General features: G+C 31.8%; 1 protein-coding gene across 1 annotated transcript; it reads left to right on the top strand.

Annotated features, from left to right (window-relative positions):
* The first annotated feature begins 1,356 nt into the window (after nucleotides 1–1,356).
* Nucleotides 1,357–18,571, top strand: LOC110994582 (protein artichoke). The gene is made up of 5 exons (XM_022261299.2): nucleotides 1,357–1,504; nucleotides 12,748–12,956; nucleotides 13,268–16,390; nucleotides 16,611–16,903; nucleotides 17,467–18,571. Exons 2-5 carry the CDS (start codon nucleotides 12,809–12,811, stop codon nucleotides 18,031–18,033), a joined length of 4,131 nt encoding a protein of 1,376 aa, XP_022116991.2. The 5' UTR covers nucleotides 1,357–1,504; nucleotides 12,748–12,808; the 3' UTR covers nucleotides 18,034–18,571.
* The last annotated feature ends 2,245 nt before the right edge of the window (nucleotides 18,572–20,816 follow it).

The raw sequence follows: 20,816 nt of genomic DNA, 5'->3' as shown, positions 1-20,816 counted from the left end.
AAGTCAACTGCGTATTTGAGGCACAGAACTCTGTAGTAAGTAAGTAATGGGTATTTTTTAATAAGACAACCAGACCCATTGAGTTGTTATTCTGTCAATTATGTTCACATTTTTTAATTTCAGCTCAACTTTAATAATCAAATTATTATTACGTATATATTGACTAATAATAATACTCGTAGTTTGTATTATTACCAATACTCGAGAATGCTGAAAAGATTAAGCCAGTATATGATTGAGCTTCTTTTGTCACTTTACTATTAATTCATTTTATTTTTATGTTTAACTCTTACATAATACATAGCTATTTAAGTTTGTGTAATACCTGAATGGGTTGCCATGAATGCCTGAAGTTTAGTTGAACTTAAAACTTGTAAACAATGCACTGCGGACTCCAAGAATCTTTCCGCAAATAACTCGCTTTGAAAGATGAAATAAAAACAAACGAATGAAATATTTTGAAAAGGGAGCAAATCAATTATCCCTTCGTATATCCAATTTGAATAAAACAAACAACATCTACATGTAAAAATCGTTTGTTTCTGACATTTTGTTCAATGACCTTGGATGTTGATTTATGGGGTGCTTCGACAGTTAGACGTCTGAGGGTTATTACGTCTCTGGAGGGATTTATCCGGGATTTAACTAACACGCATCGAAACATTCAAATTAATTTTCGTAGAATGCTATAATTGACGTTAGTCCAGTCACAAAACTTTTCATTTTAACAGTCACTCAACTTTTACGTTATTTATAGAACGCCTACGCCACGTGAAAAGCAAATACTTTTAATTGATTTAATATAAGTTCCTATATTTTTTTTACTTTAATTTGGTCTGCTAATATCATAAGCTATCATGGATTACATAAATTATACGACGTATTTTCTCTTTGGAAACTGACGAAAACATAAATTCTTAGAATAAATTAGCATACATTAATGTATAGGATCGATCATTTATAATATGAGATATCCATGTATGTAGCTACTTCAAGGGCAAAGGACTGCGTACTTAAATCATTTTAATATAGACCTTGTGCCAATAGTTTTTAAGAAACTAAAATGTATATTTACAAATTAAAACAAACTTTTCTCGCACATATTTGGGTGTGTTTAAGTGTTTCAAAGCTCTAAAGGACTTTTACTTTGAACCACACCAAACTGTAAGTACATACAATGACACGCGTCACGTTCCTCATACCTAACACATTAGCGGATACTTCAAACTAATCAAGACCGCTCACTCGTCCGCTTTACACATGTATGTACGTAATTTATTATCGTTTATTCCCATAAAGCAATCTGTAGGGATCGTGCTATTACGCAGACTCCGCTGAGATCCCTGTTCCAGTGAAGTTCGGGAGTGGAAAGACGCCGGTCGCTCCCAACGCTGGTCTGCACTTCGCCAACTATATCCGAGACAGTCGAACGGAAATTTGTGAACGCGATCTCAGTATCGTTGGATTTGTTGTGTGGTTCGTTTAAAGTGTTGTAATCATAACGGTAAGTCACGGTTAAATTTACATGTTGCTTTTAATATTTTCGCGTTTTTCAAACAATGCTTTTGTTTCGATTGCAAAGTTTTGAATTAACTGGGAGATATTTTTAACAATTTCTCACAATGAGCGCTCATAATGAATACTCACATAAAAATGCAAATGCCTTGTTCAATGCGTGACATATAAAAATGCTGCTTTTGACAAATCGTACAGCATTTTTTAGTCCAATGTGCGTAAAATGGCCTTATATAATGTAAATGTTAGGAATCGCTGATTTATTTCGTTTGATTTCAATACTTCACGCTGTTGACTTTACTTTGAACTTTAAAAAAAATACTTTTATTTTAATGAGACATTAGTTAGGTAAATATGAATGGCACGCTTGAATGAATTTTTAGGCATGCGTGGTGTTATGAAGAAACTTTTCTTACTGTTTATTTCTTATTCCAATTTCAAAGTATTCATAACGCAACCGTTTCACGTGGTCTTATTTTTAAAATTATTCTCGAGCACGGATAATCAATTCAGAGTATGACATCTATTTTAGTTGGTTCTGGGTTATGGGTCTGGATTTTTTATATAATAAACACATCTTAAAAATATGACGCTATTTAAGAATACAGACAGCCAGGCGTGACTTGTCATCTTATCTCGCCTTTAAGCGACAGGCTGGCAAAACGCTGTTTTACTATGAAAAAAATTTTTTTATGCAAGTATCACATAATCCAAATTATACCTTTCTATAATGATGAGTAGAATTTTTTGTTTCAATTTTATTTTAACACAGCATGGTTGGATGCAAGATTGATATGAATTATAAAATTATAATTGTCAAAATTTGTGATTTAGTGAAGCTGTGATAATAATAATTTTGCTATATAGAAACGAATTTTCATGTTTATTGTATTTAAAAAGTCACAATTTTAGCAGCATTGTGTTGAGAATTAAACTATACTGCTTACGTATAGTTTACTTTTGGATATGTATTATTAACTAAGGGCCGGGCCAAATTTCAATGATTTGTTACAAATTTTAGTAAAATTACAATAACAGTTTGCGATTTCAGTTTTAATTCAATTAGATAACAAATTTGCAAAATCGTGATAATAGAAAGTATAGCAAGTTTATTTGCCAATTTGAAAAAATTATATAATGATGTGAATTTAAAAGCAAGCCCCAGTTTTTAGGTTTGATTTCCAGAATATATTTTTTGTAAAAGCTGGCTTTTTTACTGTGACGTTACCTTTATAATTCAATTAAATTATTTATTGGAATTAGCAAAGTAAATTAAATACGTAATAGCAATTATATATAAAGGAAATATGCAATTATATTTGTCTAGCACAAATAAACAAGGCAATGATACTTTAGTCTTAAGCGGCCATAACTGTATCAGCCCCATTCTTATTAAGATACCGTCTACGTAATTCATAACTGCACGCGATATTATTTACGCGAGTATCCATTAAAGTGAAACAATTTGCGGTATTGTATTTTTATATATTAAATCTAGAATTAAAAATTTACTGATAACTTGAGTCAAACTTGCGTGACTAAGCGGACAGGTTTTTTTAGAATTCTTAGTGATGCGCTGTTTTAGTTGGTTGTTTGCTTTTTAGTTTTTAAAGTACGTATATATGTTATAACAATAAATAAAAAAATTCCAATATATGCATAAACGTAGCAGTGTTTTAATTGAATTTAACTTTAGGATTATATACATATTTTGATTCTCTATTGCGTAAATGAAGATCGTTGTTATTTTATTTAGACTTGACCTGTATTTAACTCATTTATCATTATCCTGAGACGCGTTCACCATGAAGGGTTAAATATTAAAATCGCCATAATCATTTCCCCGGTGACAGATAAATATAAAGGGTAATGAAGATACCGCAAGTTTAAAACATGCCGTTTAACAACCGTATTAGATGCTATACGTGAAATTTAATAGTGGTATTAAATTAAACCTCAACGAATTTAAAGGCAAATTTATTACATTATTAAAATAACTCGACACTTTGAGGGTGGTCGCTGTCACATCCAGTTGACAGACTCTTTGATATTATAATTAGAGTCTATTCAAATTTTGCTACATTAACGCCATACTACTGCGAAGTATCTTGGCGTGGCGATCAGTCCTTAGAACGCCTTGTCGTCCAGGGGAAGGTGGAAGGCGCTAGACCGCGCGGCAGGTCACCTACACGCTGGACTGATCAGATTAAGTCTGCCGTAGGAGAAACACTGAATCAGTGCAGCAGGATGACCTCCAATAGGCAGCGGTGGCGGAGCGTCGTGAAGCGCATTACATCTGCGCCTTCTACTTATACTAGCTTGCGCCTTCTACTTATACTACATAGCGATCACGACCGCTCTGCCAAGAGCGAAACGAATGAGAAGAAGAAGAACTGCGAAGTTGTTATTGCTGTGAAGAACATTCACGGTTCATCGCGGCTGTTGTATACCTATATATATATACAACAGCCGCGAAATACTATTAATAATTACAATAACAATATTAATATATTAAAAACGTGAATTTACTTAGTTTTTAAAATGATTATGGTTGTTAAACAAAAGAAGACGAAAATATGTCTTTCCTATCTGAGACAACAGGACTTTATTATACTTGTATATAGTAAATTATTATATAATAAAAATAGATTGCCTTCAAAACAGTAGGTATATAATTTTGATACAAATCTCGTTTTTGCCAAAAATTAACCCTCTCGTGGAAATTGGCGGTTGTGGTCGCATTTGGGTTGTAATTAAAATAAAGGTACTCGAGAAATCAAAGCTGAAATTGTTTTACGTTACAAATACATAATGTACTAAATTGTGTTTGTATTTAAGTTTGAGCCTCAGATTTCTGAATTTGTTTCATGATCATTTTTTATATTAATAGGCAAGTAGATGATCAGCCTCCCGTGCCTGACACACGCCGTCGACTTTCCTCACGATGGTTTCCTTCATCGTTCGCACGTCCATTAAATACCATTGCTACACAGCCTGGGATCAACCCTACGACCTCATAGATGAGAGTCGCACGCTGTAGCCAGTTAATGATTCCTATATTTGAAAATAATGGATGTGGTATTATATTATATTTATAGTATCCGAACCAAAAAATCCGCATTTTAAAAACGATTTTTTATAATACTGTAACGATTTTGATAATTCTTACTTATTCTCCTATATAATATGTCTATCGGGCAGTATCAGTGTAAATTGTATTCAAATGTATTTTATATGAAAAACAAGTTTACATATTATAACATAATAACTCACAGGGAGAGTGAGATAAAATATACAAACTATAAATCACGTTATATGTGCAAGTATGACCCTACCTTTTCTAAGTTAATTAGTAACTATATAATATACTAACTTTATATATATTATATATAACTTTATTATATATAACTTTATATAATATTCATATAGCCTTTTAAACTTTTGACGTTTTAGGTGTACAAAAGAAACTACTAGTAATACGACAATTTACATAAACTGTAATCGTCTGTCGTCTGGTCACGATTGACATTGCTAATAATATCTAATAGAAATGAGAAAAGTATAAATAATTAAGGTTCTATAATTGTTTATTAATATGATAATAGTAATTTAGGAATTTATGGGGATTATACAGAAGTAACTAACTCAAATAATACTACTACTAATATTTTTGGTAGTGTATATTAAATTTGTGGCTAAACAACGTACAGAAATCCTCGGAATAGTGATGTCGCTTCGTGAAGCCTGCGAAGTGCCCAGGAAGGTTCTGTGCTTTTGGAAGGAGTTAGGCTGGCTTAGTTAGCCAGGACTTTACGAACAACGGATCTATTGAGCGTCTAAGTGCGGAAACAGAGTCCCACATACATACATACATACATAGTGTATATAATAACGTAATTTAAAACTGATAGCTGTACTCAAACTAGACATACATAGAGAACAAGTTTGGCTTAGTGGCTTAAGCATGCAACCGTCAAATCTAACGTGTTTTGATTTAAAAAAATCAAAAAACGTTTACTTGAATGGTGAAAGTAAACATAGCTTGTCCAAATATCGATGTCATGTGTATTTTAGCGAAACAGCTATACAATAAAATAATTGAAAAAACATGGGGCTAAAACCCATAGAGAGCTGTTATTGGTAGTATTGTGTTTACTAAAGTGTATGTTCTTTTTAATAAAATACTGTGCCAATAAAAATGAGTTCATTATTTCTTGTGCGCGGTTATAAACGTATTAATTCTCGTAACTTAACATCATAGAATACCTCAATAAATACAAAATTCCATACAAAAATCATATTTCCTACATTCAAAACTTTAAGTTTCATATAATAAGCTACTATAAAATCACATCCCAAGAGAATCTTTTGAGTTAATGAAGATAGTGTAGTGAATTTAAATGCAAGAGCGGTTTGTTCACACGAACATATCCTGGGACTATACATGCTACTTCTAATTAATTTGCAATGTTTTAAAATACATGATAAATTATAATAACACAATATATATTAGGATATGTAATACGTAATCATTCAATAATATAATATAATCTACTTGAGCCGACTGGAATTGCTAGAGACGATGGCAAGAGACCGGACGGTATGAGTTTGATTCCATGGAAGATGGGTCGGGTTTTGGTATGGGATGCCACCTGTTCAGACACACTGGCCCCTTCCAATCTTCATGGAACTAACAAGAGAGCTGGTGCGGCTTGTGATGCGGCTGAAAAAGCTAAAGTCTGCAAATACAGGGGTCTAGGCTCTGAATATGATGTTGTCCCATTCGGTGTCGAGACCCTTGGTCCGTGGGGTCCTAGCGCATTAAAGCTTTTTAGGGAATTATCAAAAAGGTTAGTCGACATCACAGGAGAACGAAGAGCTGGCAGCTACCTCGCACAAAGAATTAGTCTAGCTATTCAAAGAGGGAACGCTGCTAGTATCTTCGGAACCTTGCCTAAAGGGACTCCTTTTAATAATATTTTTTAATAATTAAATTTTAAGGTTAGTTATTAGATATATTTTTAGTTTGTAATTGTATATTAATATAATTAAATGTATAATGTGATATAATACTTATGTTATATATACAAAAAAAACTGATGATTTGCTATTTTAAAAGACTACCGAGAGTTTTCACGCCGGCTATTTCTCTCTGCCTACACCATCTGTCTTCTTTGCCGATGAGTAGGTACCGATATCCACTGTTTAAAATTTAATGATGTTGAATAAGTGATACCTGTATCTTATATTCCGAAATAAACATATTTTTATTTATTTATCAGATGTTTTCAAACTTTATAGAACACTAAGACTATCAATGAACATTATCTTCTTGTACGCCCTTGACTTGCGAACTGGTAGTAAATGTAAATTTACAATTAATTTAATTTTTTTTTTTTTTGACGTTCATAAGTGTATTTGTTTACCCCTTTGAAAAAGAAAGTATATTTTTGTTTGTTTCTTTGTTTAGTTCAAGCTATTCATAAATTCATTCATAAAGTACTAGATTTTCGAATATTAAGTCTACATCATATTACTGATTAGTCATTATTGTATAGGCTAGATTGTAATTCATGTGTTGTTGTACTTTCTTTTGTGAAATTAATTGTAGGATAAAAATACGACGATGATATAGACGATTTACTATCCCTAAATCTGTAACTTTTAACCTATTGAACGTTATCCAATCTCCGTATTGGTTTATTATACGATTGCCTTGCTGAAGTCCTCTTGGCTTTATTCAAGTATAAATTCATATATAAGCGCAGACCGAAAGTTCTATTTGCAGCAAGTCAATGCGAAACCACGTACACATAGTACCGCTGTAGTTTTCGAGCAAATTGTATAGATATCGTGGGACAGACCTTGCATTTACCTATACTCATATATATTATATACGAATAGTTGAGCTGTTTTAGAGCCGTATTGGCTAAGTGGCTAAAGCTTGCTCCCTGCGATCGTAGGTTCGATCCCGGCTGTGCACCTATGGATTTTACTCTATATGCGCATTTAACATTCGCTCGAATGGTGAAGGCAAACATCGTGATTGTCAGATTACCAACCTATTATAGCATTAATAAATAATGATCATAAAACAGATAGGTACAGAGATAGAGCAGAACTGTGAGACTCAGACCGAAGAAGATTGTAGCGCAGTAGCGGCAGTAATAAATCAGTAGATTTATTTTATTTTTTGTTGAGCTGCGTTTTAGGAGTTAATCCTTTCGCAGTGTCAGATCATATAATTCAAACCCAAACTGACATTGCAGTAGCTTGATTGATTCAACAAAAAAAACATCCAACACCAGGGCAGTTTTTGCCGTGCACCACCACTTTGTAGAACCAGCTGCTCACTGAAGTATTTCCAAACCAATTCGACTTAGGGTCCTTCAAGAAAAGAGCATATCATTTTTAAAATGCCGGCAACGCACTTGCCAGCCCTCTGGTATTGAGAGGGTCCATGGGCGTTGGTATCACTTAACATTAGGTGAGCCTCCTGCCCGTTAAACATACTTAAAAATTATAATATTAGCAATTACCAAAGTGACCAAAATTTCTGATTAAAAAAAATATTAGTTTTATCATCGATATCATTATCGAATGTATTCATAAAAATTAAAAGAGTCAACTTGGACCCTTTTAATGATTCTCATTGGTACAAAGCAATATTCTATGAATCTTTGTTTTATAAATATGTTGACAGGCTTTATCCGTCAAAACGCCCTTTGTCGCCAAATGATAAGATACAGTTCACAAACAGTATTCGAACCAGCATTCACAATAATCAAAAGACAAAATGTAAACATTTGTCACAAATCAAATTATTGTGCTCAAAGACGTAAATAAACGACCTTTATTAGCCTAAATAATTGTAAGGAAATCGGATTTGTGTTCGACTCAGTTAAATCAGATTATAAATGTATTAATCATGGCCGAATAAACAGACACAACTAACGGATGACTAAACAAGTAGTCTGCGTAATATAACAAAAATCGTCCAATATTTTCTCAGAGCCCAGTATATACCAAAACAAGTGACGGTCTTTATATGAAAGCCTATAGGAGTAAAGCGAAATTCGTTTGTTTATTTAGGATTTGGATGATAAATACGCCAATGTCCTTTTTATGATTCAACAGTTATTAAACGTATAACATACAAACAAAAACCTAAAGTCAACGATTCATAATACGTTGGAACCAGCTCACTGAATATTTCCGAACCAAATCGACTTAGGGTCCTTCAAGAAAAGAGTCGAGTCCTCTGGCATTGAGACTGCCCATGGGCGGCGGTATCACTTAACACCAGGTGAGCCTCCCGCCCGTTTGCCCCCTGTTCTATAAAAAGAAACCGTAAATTATTTTCAGATATAAATAATCATAAATCAGCATATAATAGTGTGCTTTTAACATTTTTATTATATTTTAATGTTCGTCTTTTAGATGTATATTGTATTTCTTTAATATTTTTTTTCGTAATATTATGTGTTTAATAAAAACAATATAAACAAATCGGTAATACGAATATACGAACATCACAACAATAACCAAAGAAAAACAAGACAGTAATATGATATTAATTAGGATAGATAAAGAATTCTGAGATATGACAGAAATATAATAGTAAGATAGCAGGGAGAATTAATTGAACAACATTCGCCACTAGATTACCGACTTTAGTGCTCAAGGGAGTGTCATTTGTCAATGTAATCATCTTTTCATGGGTTTGAGTACTATCGCCGCAGTTTAGATATCACGCCTAAATGGGTTTTGGTAAGATGTCAACGCCTCGCATTTTTGTTGTTGAGATTTCGGAACACAAAGACCTTTCATGGAACAAAACAACGTATGCATACACGTCTGGCTGGTAACGTTTTGAATTTGTTCATCGTATAGCAAGTAAATTTTTGCTTCAGGTTTTCATAAATGTTTATCTAAAACATTTTACAACTTAAGTTCACTTGAGGCGAATCTATCTACTACTTTCATCTTTTTTACACTCCAAGTGAAGTTGTATATCTATAACTTAAAGAAAAACACTTTTTTATCGGATTGAAGTTATGTATTATTGTAAACTTATAATTATTTAAACATAATTTTAAATATAACCGACGTTTCGCGTCTTCTTTACAGTGTGCGTGGTCACCGTGACCACGTTAAAAAAAAAGTTAAAGTTAAAGTTGTAAATAATTATAAGTTTACAATAATACATAACTTCAATCCGTTAAAAAAGTGTTTTTCCTTAAATGTGTAAAAGTTATATTAATAAAAGACAATACTATATCTATAACTTGTTTTGTTTGCTTTAAATCTATTAAAAATCCTATAAATGATTGCCTATATTGTCCAATATGATTTTTACACTCTTACTACGAGTCTAATAATACTGCCAAATACATTTTACTCTTAAGTGGCTCAGGTACGGCCATAACTACGGATAAGTACCTCGGAAAATTGATGAAAATTTCCCCAGATACGTATTCAACATGACGCGACAAGGCCATATCACTCTATGTAATGCTCACGAGACTAATTCTCAGGATTAATGAAAGCCAGCTTAAATTAAAGTTTCGAACCTTTGCTACGAATAAAAGGTTACTTTAATTAAAAACCTTGAAAGTTTTTCAAAAGAAGTACGTTAAGTTAATCAGGCAGGACTCAGCGTTCAATTGTCAAAGTTAAACGAATTGTTGATGAAAATACTTAAGTTTTCTATGATATTTATACTAGATTTTATAGCATGCAATCGGAAATTACCATGGGACTTCTTAACTATATAATGTTAGTCTTTCATTAGTAATAGTCGAGAATATATTCCAGTGTAGTATTGTTGTTCAGAAGCCGGATTCAAAAAAGTGTATGACAATAGTTATATGAAAATTATTCCTTGTATAAAACAGCTAAATAGAAATGTAATCGAAGCGAGTTAATTAAGCGAATGTATATAATTAAAGTTTTTTTTAAACTTAGGTACAGTATTGAACGTTAATCTTCTATTATGATAATTATAATTAACATTATGAGATAATATTTTCCAGCACGAATTTATTTTTAGAAAACATTTTTTAGTTCAATAAATATAATTATCTTCTATAATCAAAAATAGGTTTTAAGGATTAAAACCTATTTTAGGGTTGAAAATTAAAGGTTGTATGTATTTTTATATACAAAAAATTTTGATTCGCAGACATCATAGATATGCATACAAAATCTCACGAAATACGGTCAAGCAATTTTGGTGAAAATTTTGGTGGTTTACAAACACCGTGACACGAGAATTTTATATATTGGATTACCACTCACCGTACATAGAACAGACACGTTTCAACCAATCATATAAAATTTTATGTAAACATTAAAAATATTATCATCAATTTAAATGACTACCATCCACCCTCATAAGTTTAGAATAATATGACAAGCTGCCAAAAATTCCTTGAGGAATCTTAGCTAACAGCATTAGCAAACATTTACGTAATTATATTGTGATTTTCAAAAATTCCGTGATGAATGAGAGTTTACTCTGAAAGACTTAATCCATCACCAAGACTTAATCTATTAGTATATTAAAAAACATAGCTATTGCAAACATGAGTTGTTAAATAACGTGCACCTTATTTAGTAATATGCAAAACATCAAATAAATCTTTACAGCGTTTTAAAAAATAGCTCTTTACATCACAGCGTAAATATAGACGGAAAACGACCAAAGCTTAGGAAAATCAGCGCACATTTTATTGAATAGCTAGGTTTTTTTATAGAACAAACGGGCAGGAGGCTCACCTGATGTTAAGTGATACCGCCGCCCATGGACACACTCAATGCCACAGGGCTCGCAAGTGCGTTGCCGGTTTTCAAGAATTGGTACGCTTTTTTCTTGAAGGACCCTCAGTCGAATTGGTTCGGAAATACTACTTTAGGTCTATAACCCAAGTCCCCATAGACTTATAAAATAAAGTAGTTGCTAACTGAGACAAAAAAACTAATATTACTAAAACATCATTTAGAACTATTAAAATTTTCATATTGCACTCAGAGATGTTTTTTCTGAGCGGGTCGTCAGGCCGAGGCTTCGCTTACAGCGATGTAAGTTCGAAAGGTAATTTTGTACTTTATTATTTTCCAGTAGCCCCAAGGGTGCTTTGTCTAAAATAAATGTTTTGAGAGTAAATCGATTTTTAATTTAGCTCTTTCGAGCCTCTAATGGAGACTTGCTTTTATCCTGTCACAACATCGTCCCGACACGAATTCACTCAATTCTTTTTGATAAACGTTACATTTGTCAAGTAATATTATATATATATTTACCAAAAAAATATTGCGAAAACTTAATCTGCATATAAACATAATAAAAAATCTTTAGTTTAGGTTTAGGCGTACACATAGCTGTTAACTAAAATTAGTCATTTATAGGATAATTTTGCTACAAATTGGAATTCCCGTCTTAACGGTCTAAAATACCAATTTAAAAAGTAATTATAAAAATATATATAAACTCTGCACACATAGTTAACGAAAAAAAAATCTGCCACACAAACACAGATTGATCAATGTTAAAAAAAATCTTGTTCAGGAATTGAACACATAGCCATACACTAAAGCAAGAAATCGGTTAAGTACAGTAACAATAAAAAAAACATTCTCAATTTATTTACAGTTAAATATTCCTGTCTTTAGTTTGGCATCTATTAAATTGTATAAGTATTCGCTTTCATGCTAATTAACAGTTGTTAACTTAAAAGTAGCAATGAACAAAGAGCAACTGTGCATATCCACGCAGGTGATAAATTAAACCCTTTCCAGGCGGCTCACTTAAATTAGAAAGCAACCGTTTCCTTGTAATTATAGTCAGTAGACAATAGCCTCTTGTTTATTACCATTGAGATTCGGGCTAGTAATCATAGGGGAAGCAATTTGTTTGAATTAGCTACATAGGCGTAGAGCGTAATGTAAGCGTACGAAATTAATATTGCCTTTATGTGAATATCATACATTTAAACTTCACCTTTAACACATTACATTCTATTTTAAACCTCAAAAAGGAATATTTATAATGATTGAACTCTTTGCCAGATTGTAATTTATCTTAAAACTATTTGAATGTAGTTTAAATATTTTTGTTCATTGTTTTTTTACTAATCACAAATTAAGCTCACCTTCATAAATAGCGCAGTGGTCAGTGATAACACCATGAACATTCAAAGTTTACGTACCTATAGATATTGTTTTTTACAGGTAATCTATCGGACATAATCGCCGAGAAACCACTATGAAATGGAAATGACGTCAAATCAATATGGGCATCACTTTATCACCCATATTAAAATGTGGACTATACGCATTCTTCACAATAATAAATATCCCGATAATGCAAGGAGAAGAACAATCGCAGTGTCCGAGTCTCTCAGATAATCCAATTTGTCCCTGTTATAATTTTAAAGAAGGTAAAAACTAATCATAAGTTTAAAGAAAAACAATTTTTTTTATGGATTGAAGATATGTATTATAGTAAACTTATAATTTTTTTAAACATAATTTTAAATTTAACCGACGTTTCGTGTGCTTTACAGCGTGCGTGCGTTAAATTTAAAATTACGTTTAAATAATTATAAGTTCACAATAATACATAACTTCAATCCGTTAAAAAAGTGTTTTTCTTTAAATGTGTAAAAGTTGTATTAATAAAAGACAATACTATAATCATAAGTTGCTAGTTGGTTATTTCACCTCAAACTAACCGATAAATTTATTTCAGGATTGTTCCTCGAATGTCCCAGTGCAACCCCAAATGTCGTCAAAAATGTATTATCCAAGATAAAAGGATCCATTCAGTCTTTATCAATTTATGACCTGGAAAGCTTAATAACCGAGTTAAAGCCCGATCTTTTTCCTCCACAAGTGAAAATAATCAATTTACAAATTTCTCAATCGAATATTAACATGATAAATGCAAACGCTTTTCTATCTCTTCGTGATTCCTTGGGGTCTTTAAGCATAATTTCCGGTAAATTGAAAAGGATACCTCAAGAATCTTTTTCTCAATTACATAATATTGAAACACTTGACTTACAACTCAATGAGATCAAAGAAATTCAAGAGAACACTTTTCAACATTTGAAACTGAATAAAATCAATTTGAAGGGTAATAAAATAGAAAATATTTCAGAAAATGCATTTCATTACTTAGAGGAAACTTTGACTGAGTTGGATATTACTGGGAATTTTCTTAACATTTTTCCTTTGAGACCTTTGGAAAATCTTAGTAAACTTAGTAGTCTGCGACTAGCGTGGAATAAAATAGAATCAATGCCAAATAGTTCAAATATAATCATAGAAAAATTAATATCTTTAGATTTAAGCTCAAATTTTCTAATGAGAATTGAACGGAATTGGTTAAACTGTGTTCCACGTGTTAAAACACTTACATTTTTTAGCAATCAAATCAAACATATTGATGAGCAAGCTTTTTATCCTTTAACTTATTTAGAAACTATAGACTTAAGTCGAAATAAATTAATAAGTGTTTCTAAAAACATATTTCTAAGAAATCATAATATCCGTACAATAGATTTAAGCCATAATCACCTTCATTATATAGCCGGTGTTTTTTCCGGTTTAAGTAAACTAACTGAAATATTTTTATCGGAAAATAATATCTTAGAAATACCAGAGGACGCATTTCATAACGCTTTATCATTAGCAGTTTTAAACCTAGAACATAACGCAATTAGATTTTTACATCCTTCTTGCTTCAGTTCATTACATAATTTAACACAACTACATGTGGGAACAAATTTTTTAAAAAAGCTTCCAAATCAAGTTTTTGCAGCAAATGCTAAATTAGTTACGCTAAGTCTTGATAATAATGGAATTAGTGAAATAAGTGAATCAGTATTTGAGAAATTAGAAGAATTAAGAGAATTAAGGCTTCAAAATAATAAAATAAAGCACATTAAAAGAAATGTCTTCAGCCCACTGCCTGAGTTATTAGAATTACATTTGCAAAATAATATTATACAGAGTATAGATTCACATGCATTCATTACATTGAAGAAACTTCAACATATTAACTTGCAAGGTAATCAGCTTAACATGATCGGTGATGTATTTCCCAATAGAAATTCTTCATTAGTCTCTATTCAACTCAGTACAAATCAACTGTCTCTATTGAAAAATAGTTCTCTACGTGGTCAGGTTAACGTACAAATAATGTGGCTCACAGAAAATAACTTAAAAGTAATCACTTCCAATCTCTTTAATGAATTATTTAATATCCAAAGGCTGTATGTTAAGAATAATAGCATTGTACATATTGACAATAAGAGTTTTATGTATTTAAAGAAGATTAAGTATTTGGACTTAAGTAGTAATAGGCTTACAACTCTGAACAATGAAACGTTTTTTAATATTGTAACGTTGGAAGAACTGTATCTGCAAAATAATCATATAAGCCACATAGATAAGGAAACGTTCAACGGCTTGGTAAAGCTAAAAATTTTAGACTTATCTTATAATGGTATCGTAAGTTTAGATTTTGACATGTCTACGTTACCAGTCAAACAAATTAGGCTTAATTCTAATGCTATAACGAATATCCAAACAGAATCACTTAAAACTCTTCCAAATTTGAATGATTTAGATATGAATAATAATTTCTTAACGTGGGAAGATGTCACTCAAATTCAAATACCTGGGCTAAAGACATTAGTATTATCAAACAATAATTTTACGCTGCTTGATTTGAAAACGTTTTCTCATTTACCATCTCTTCAGTCGTTATCTCTTGAAATGTCAAATATAACATACCTACCGCCATCTATATTTATTAAAAACCAAAATTTACTTCGAGTTAATTTAGCTAATAACTATTTAAAAGATATTCATAAAGATATTTTTGCTTACACAACTATTTTACAAGAATTAAATTTGAAGGGAAACAGCTTCACCGACTTCCCTCACGTCGCGTTATTTAACGTGACGTCATTAGAGAATTTAAACCTATGTGAAAATCAACTGCACAGTATAGATTTTTTTAAATTCACTGGCTTACAGAATTTAAGAACGCTTAACCTATGCAACAATCGTATATCAGTTTTGAATGGTTTTAATTCACCATCTCTAAAAAATTTAGTTACATTAAATTTGAACAATAACCTACTTACAGTTCTTCCACCGAATTTTTTCCAACATTCTCTAGGGCTTAAAGAAATTGATTTGTCACATAATTTTTTTAAGCACATTCCTAGTAATGGCCTCTCTGAAACCGTACTCCCAGCGTTAACGACGTTAAATATGTCTTCAAACTCATTGGTGCAATTGTTACAATCATATCCAATCAAACAATTTCCACTATTAGAAGAACTTATAATCACGAACACCAATTTAACAATTATAACAAGCAAGGACTTTGAAAACTTTCCATCTTTGAAAAAATTGATACTGAAAACGAATTGTCTAATTCGTTTATCACCAGGAGCGTTTTCCAAACTGCACAACTTGATAATGCTGGATATGAGTGAAAATAAACTAGAAAACATTCCGAGAGAAAGGTTACAAGGATTATTTTCTGCGACCTTATTAAATATATCACAAAACACTATAAGGGAACTCGAAGAATTCACTGCTGATCTGCAAAGCTTACAAAAGTTGGACCTCTCTTTCAATCACATTACAAGAATAAACAAAGGAATATTTCACAACCTCCAGAGTCTGACTGAATTGAATTTGAGTGGAAATTGGCTTTCATTCATAGCAAGTGATACTTTCAAAGTCTTAAATAAAATCGTCAATATAGACTTTAGTAAAAATTACTTTGAAATCATTCCAATAAGAATCCTTGTCTCTTTGGAAACTCAAATAAAATCAATATCTTTCGATGGTACGTATATATAATTAATAAAATACTTTATTCATACATATAACCAATTATCAATAATCTGAATTTTTACACAATTAAAATCTCTTCGTGTATTAATCACATAGTGTGAATAAAATATGCCTAGCGTAGAAACTCATAATATTTCTCTTATCTTTTAATCGAAAAAATGCGTAAATTAAAAAAAAAATCGATAACATATTTAACATAACCGTATTTTCAGAAAACCCATTAACATGTAACTGTGAATCTCAAGAGACATGGAAATGGATGCAAGACCATTATAAAATAGTGCTAAAAGGTAGTAGCAACTTGAGATGTGAACATCCCGAAGAACTTCATGGATACAGTTTTTTGGAGCTGACGTCACAAAAGCTATGCGACGTGCCGGTCGTAATTCGTATTGCAATTCAAGACATTCAAACCTATTCTGTAATAGTGTCTTGGCAGAGCCGCAATCAGAGCGGCTTAAGTGGATACCAAGTAGCTTACTACAAGGAACAGATGCCAGGAGTAGTGAGTATTAACTTTTTATATCCATGTAAAACTTTGCTTTGCAAACGTATGATATAAATGAAGCAATTGTTCGTTCTAATGAAGGTCAATGATCACTCACAGTACGCCATTGTTTCATACCAGATCAGTCGCGGTCTCTGATTGCAGATATTCACTGACATATGTTTTCTAGTACACAAATAAATTGTACATGTATATACATAGTCATCATGAACAAAAAATTTTATACTTTTAAAATTAATCGCGATCTTTACATGGATGCAAATTTTCATTTAAACCCATTCAAATATAATACCTGAAATGAATTAACAATTAATAATTATGAATGTAACGTGTTGCCTGAAAAGAGTAGAGTTACCATTACAACAAACATTTGAATACAAAGGCTGTGCATCACTTCAATGGACCATAAAAAATATTTATGTTCCTCGACCGTGGATATTTTGGTTGTACGGTGAATCCATTTAAATCTTCCCTTTAACAATTGTTCATGCGAGGCCCCGCAGTTTTTACTCTGTACAAATGATCGCTATTTCGTATGATTTAAATAATATTACTTTCAGATACGTGGTAAAATAGTAAACGCTACAGCGAGGATGACAAGATTAAACCATTTGACTCCCGGAGCTAAGTATACGATTTGCGTTATAGCGACGGGAAACTTCGGCGTATCAGCGGGTTCGTCCGTGCCAGACGCACGAATTGCTCTGTCATCGGAAAACATGAGTGTTCAATTGTATGGCGACGAGCTTCTCTTTAATCACCTGAGGGGCTATATGAATGACACTCAAACCAGTAAATGTACAACGGTGACAACAATAGAGATCTTTGGCACGTCCTTAGATGGCCCATTCTCAAACACTTATATGGGAATCGCTGACATATTAACGAGGCGTCTCAGCCTTGTTGTGGGCTGTTGTATTGGGTTTATAGTGTTCATTGTATTGGTGTCAGCATTAGGCTATATGAAGACTAAAAAACGACCGGTGATTGCCAAAACTGAGGTGCAACAAACGCCGCAATACATTTCCTATGACAATTTCCCTGTACCTAATATGGAACCAACAATGGACTTGGATATAAACACTATCACAGACTCAACAAAACCTCCATTTAAGCCATGTGATTGAACCAAAAATAAAAAGTAGTAATACTTGTTTACAAATTGGGAAGCGAAAATTGTGGATTTTCGATTGCAATTTCCATTGTATGTTTAATTGGATGCTAGTTTAGATCTATTGTTAATCAATGTTTTATATTCGCATCAAACTAAAATGCCCTTAACTACTAACCATTAAAAACATTTTATGTTACAATATTAATATTATTTACAAAACGTTTAACGTTATATAGGTTGTAAGAATGTGATTAATAATTTAAAAGTTTATTTACGAAGGTGATTTAAGTTAGTATTGTATATACATTTTAAAAGTGTAAAACAGCAATTGTAATTAATGTAATTAGTTGTAAGTTTTAGCATAATAATATTGAAAAGTAAGTATTATCTTACTATACGAATATAGATAAATTTTGTCGAGTGTTTAAAACTAATATCAGACTCAATTTAGTAATACTACGAAAATGTACCAAAAATTTTTCTTATTGAACTGTTTTAATTTATGACAATCTGTTTAATTCTAGAAACGTAGCGTTGATAATAAAACTTGAAAGGCTAATTGACTTTCATTTATAACGCTTAATCAACTTATAATATAATATAACTTATAACAATATATTTGATACAGATAATGTACGTAATTATTATAACCTACAAAATGTGGATAGCAAAAAACGATACTCACGTCCATTGTTCTCTGTGCTAGAACTAAAAAAAAATGTTTGTTGTCTTACAAAACAAGTAAATTTACTGTCACCCTGTAACAAATAAGGTCATACAAATATAATCATTTTTAACAGACTACAGTAAATTAGTGTTATTTTGAAAAGGGTTTGAAGCGAAGGCAAGCACAAAGCTTGTTTTATCGCAACTATGCTTGCTTATGCGACACAGTCACAATAAACATTTAATATATTAAGGTGATTTGGTAAAATTATATTTTATATCACGCTTGATTCTTCGCTTGAAGCTTCATTCACGTGGAAGGAAACAGTTACAAGTACTGCGACGAGCGGCACTGTCTTTATTTAGTTAAAAAACTGTGTTCATATAAATCTCCTTATAACTCTTTGTCCATTGATAAGAACTGCATGAGAACATTTATCGTATTGGAGTGCTAACTACAGAAAGAGAAACTACTTTATTTCTAAACGTTATACTTTGGCATATGCAGTACCAAAATATTATAATGAATGAACCCGGATATTACCAATCAACAAAGCATCGTAATACAAGCATAATAGAGTCGTAAATACCATAAAAAAATATCGACTTCAATATTTCATTTGATAAGTATTTATTTCGCTATAAAGATGGTGCCTGTTCTAGGAGTGCGTTGTTCCTATTAAATTGATTAAATGAATTATTCAGTATCGAGTGTCACGATCAGTTGATTCCTCGAGAGGACCAATTCATTTACACCCGTTATTCGACTTTCCGATGATTGCAATTTCGATAAGAGTGTACACATAATCAAATCATTCGAAATATTAATAATAATAATTATCGTCAATGTAATTTTATTCCAGATAAATCGCTTGAAGCTAACTTGAACTATTATTGTACTATCTATATTAAATAACATTAATAAACATTTTTTTTATAGGAAGAATCCTATTGTTAGGCTTTAGCCGCTAAAACACAATTTCCAGGTGTCTAAACTTCAATATCATTGAAGATTCAAAAGTGTCTTTTATATTTGGATGACATTTAATAAGGCTTCATTAAACAAGTTCATAGTAGTATATTTGGTGCGTGTTAGCTTTTTAGAGATAAAACTACAAAAAAGAGCACTCTTGTTTTAAAAGTAGGTACCGACGTCATCATAAAGAAACCACGAATAAAAAGCTCACAACCATTCGAGAGTATGTAACTGTACATATATTTTAAACAGAATTGTAGATGCGTTGTGCTTCATAAGTAATTTTTTCATTAAACCTCTGTAACATAATTTTAATTCTGAAAGCGTAACATATCATTATAACAGTAAAGAGTAGTAAATTCAAAAGACATATCTCATTTGTTAGAGCACGTATATTAAACTGGAATCTGTAACTTTGTGAGGAAATAATATATTCTTTGAACGCTTTTCTCATTTCGAATTTAAATATTATTGTTGTCTTTACCTATTAATACCACATTCCTCCAAAACCTTTCGGTATATATTTTTTATATAATTTGAGAGAATTACAACCTGTTTCTCCTAGAATCATACAAAATACTTCCGATATTCCAGCCAATAAATATCATATGCATGGTCCGCAATAAGTAATTCGTTTATGCATTGAAAATTAAAATCTTATTTATAACATGGAAAACAAGGCGTATTAGATTACGATCGCTCGTTTCTAGTTGAAAATAGATCGCAGTTAAAATAAAAGAAGGAAGTGATGAACAATGGCGTAGTAAAAATATATTTTTCATCGTAACGATGTTTCAGTGAAGCGAGTGAGTAACCGCATGTTGCGAAACAACGTGGTTCCAACGCGCCGGCGGCCCTTTGATACCATCGCTTTATACTCGTTACGAAATACACTTTGAACTATAATGATATATGACAAACCAAATCGCAAGACTACTTCGATATAACGCTGACTGTCCACAATAACTTTATATTTGTTTTGTACGATTTTGTTTATATTTTATCTTTATATAAATACTCCTCTATCGTTATTTTTTATATTCAAGTGTTTTTTTTATAAAAGTTTTTTTTTATAGAACAGGGGGCAAACGGGCAAGAGGCTCACCTGATGGTAAGTGATACCGCCGCCTATGGACACTCTCAATGCCAGAGGG

The sequence above is a fragment of the Pieris rapae genome, chromosome 7 (genome assembly GCF_905147795.1).
Source record: "Pieris rapae chromosome 7, ilPieRapa1.1, whole genome shotgun sequence".
NCBI lineage: Eukaryota > Metazoa > Arthropoda > Insecta > Lepidoptera > Pieridae > Pieris > Pieris rapae.
Note: the sequence above shows the minus strand (reverse complement) of the source record. Positions and strands in the feature narration are given on the sequence as shown.

What these genes read in the sequence shown, in the direction of transcription:
- LOC110994582 (XM_022261299.2), top strand. Translation starts at nt 12,809, where the DNA reads ATGGGCATCACTTTATCACCCATATTAAAATGTGGACTATACGCATTC. An exon ending in CTGTTATAATTTTAAAGAAG is followed by an intron (nt 12,957 to 13,267) that starts GTAAAAACTAAT and finishes AATTTATTTCAG; the next exon opens with GATTGTTCCTCGAATGTCCC. An exon ending in AGGAACAGATGCCAGGAGTA is followed by an intron (nt 16,904 to 17,466) that starts GTGAGTATTAAC and finishes TATTACTTTCAG; the next exon opens with ATACGTGGTAAAATAGTAAA.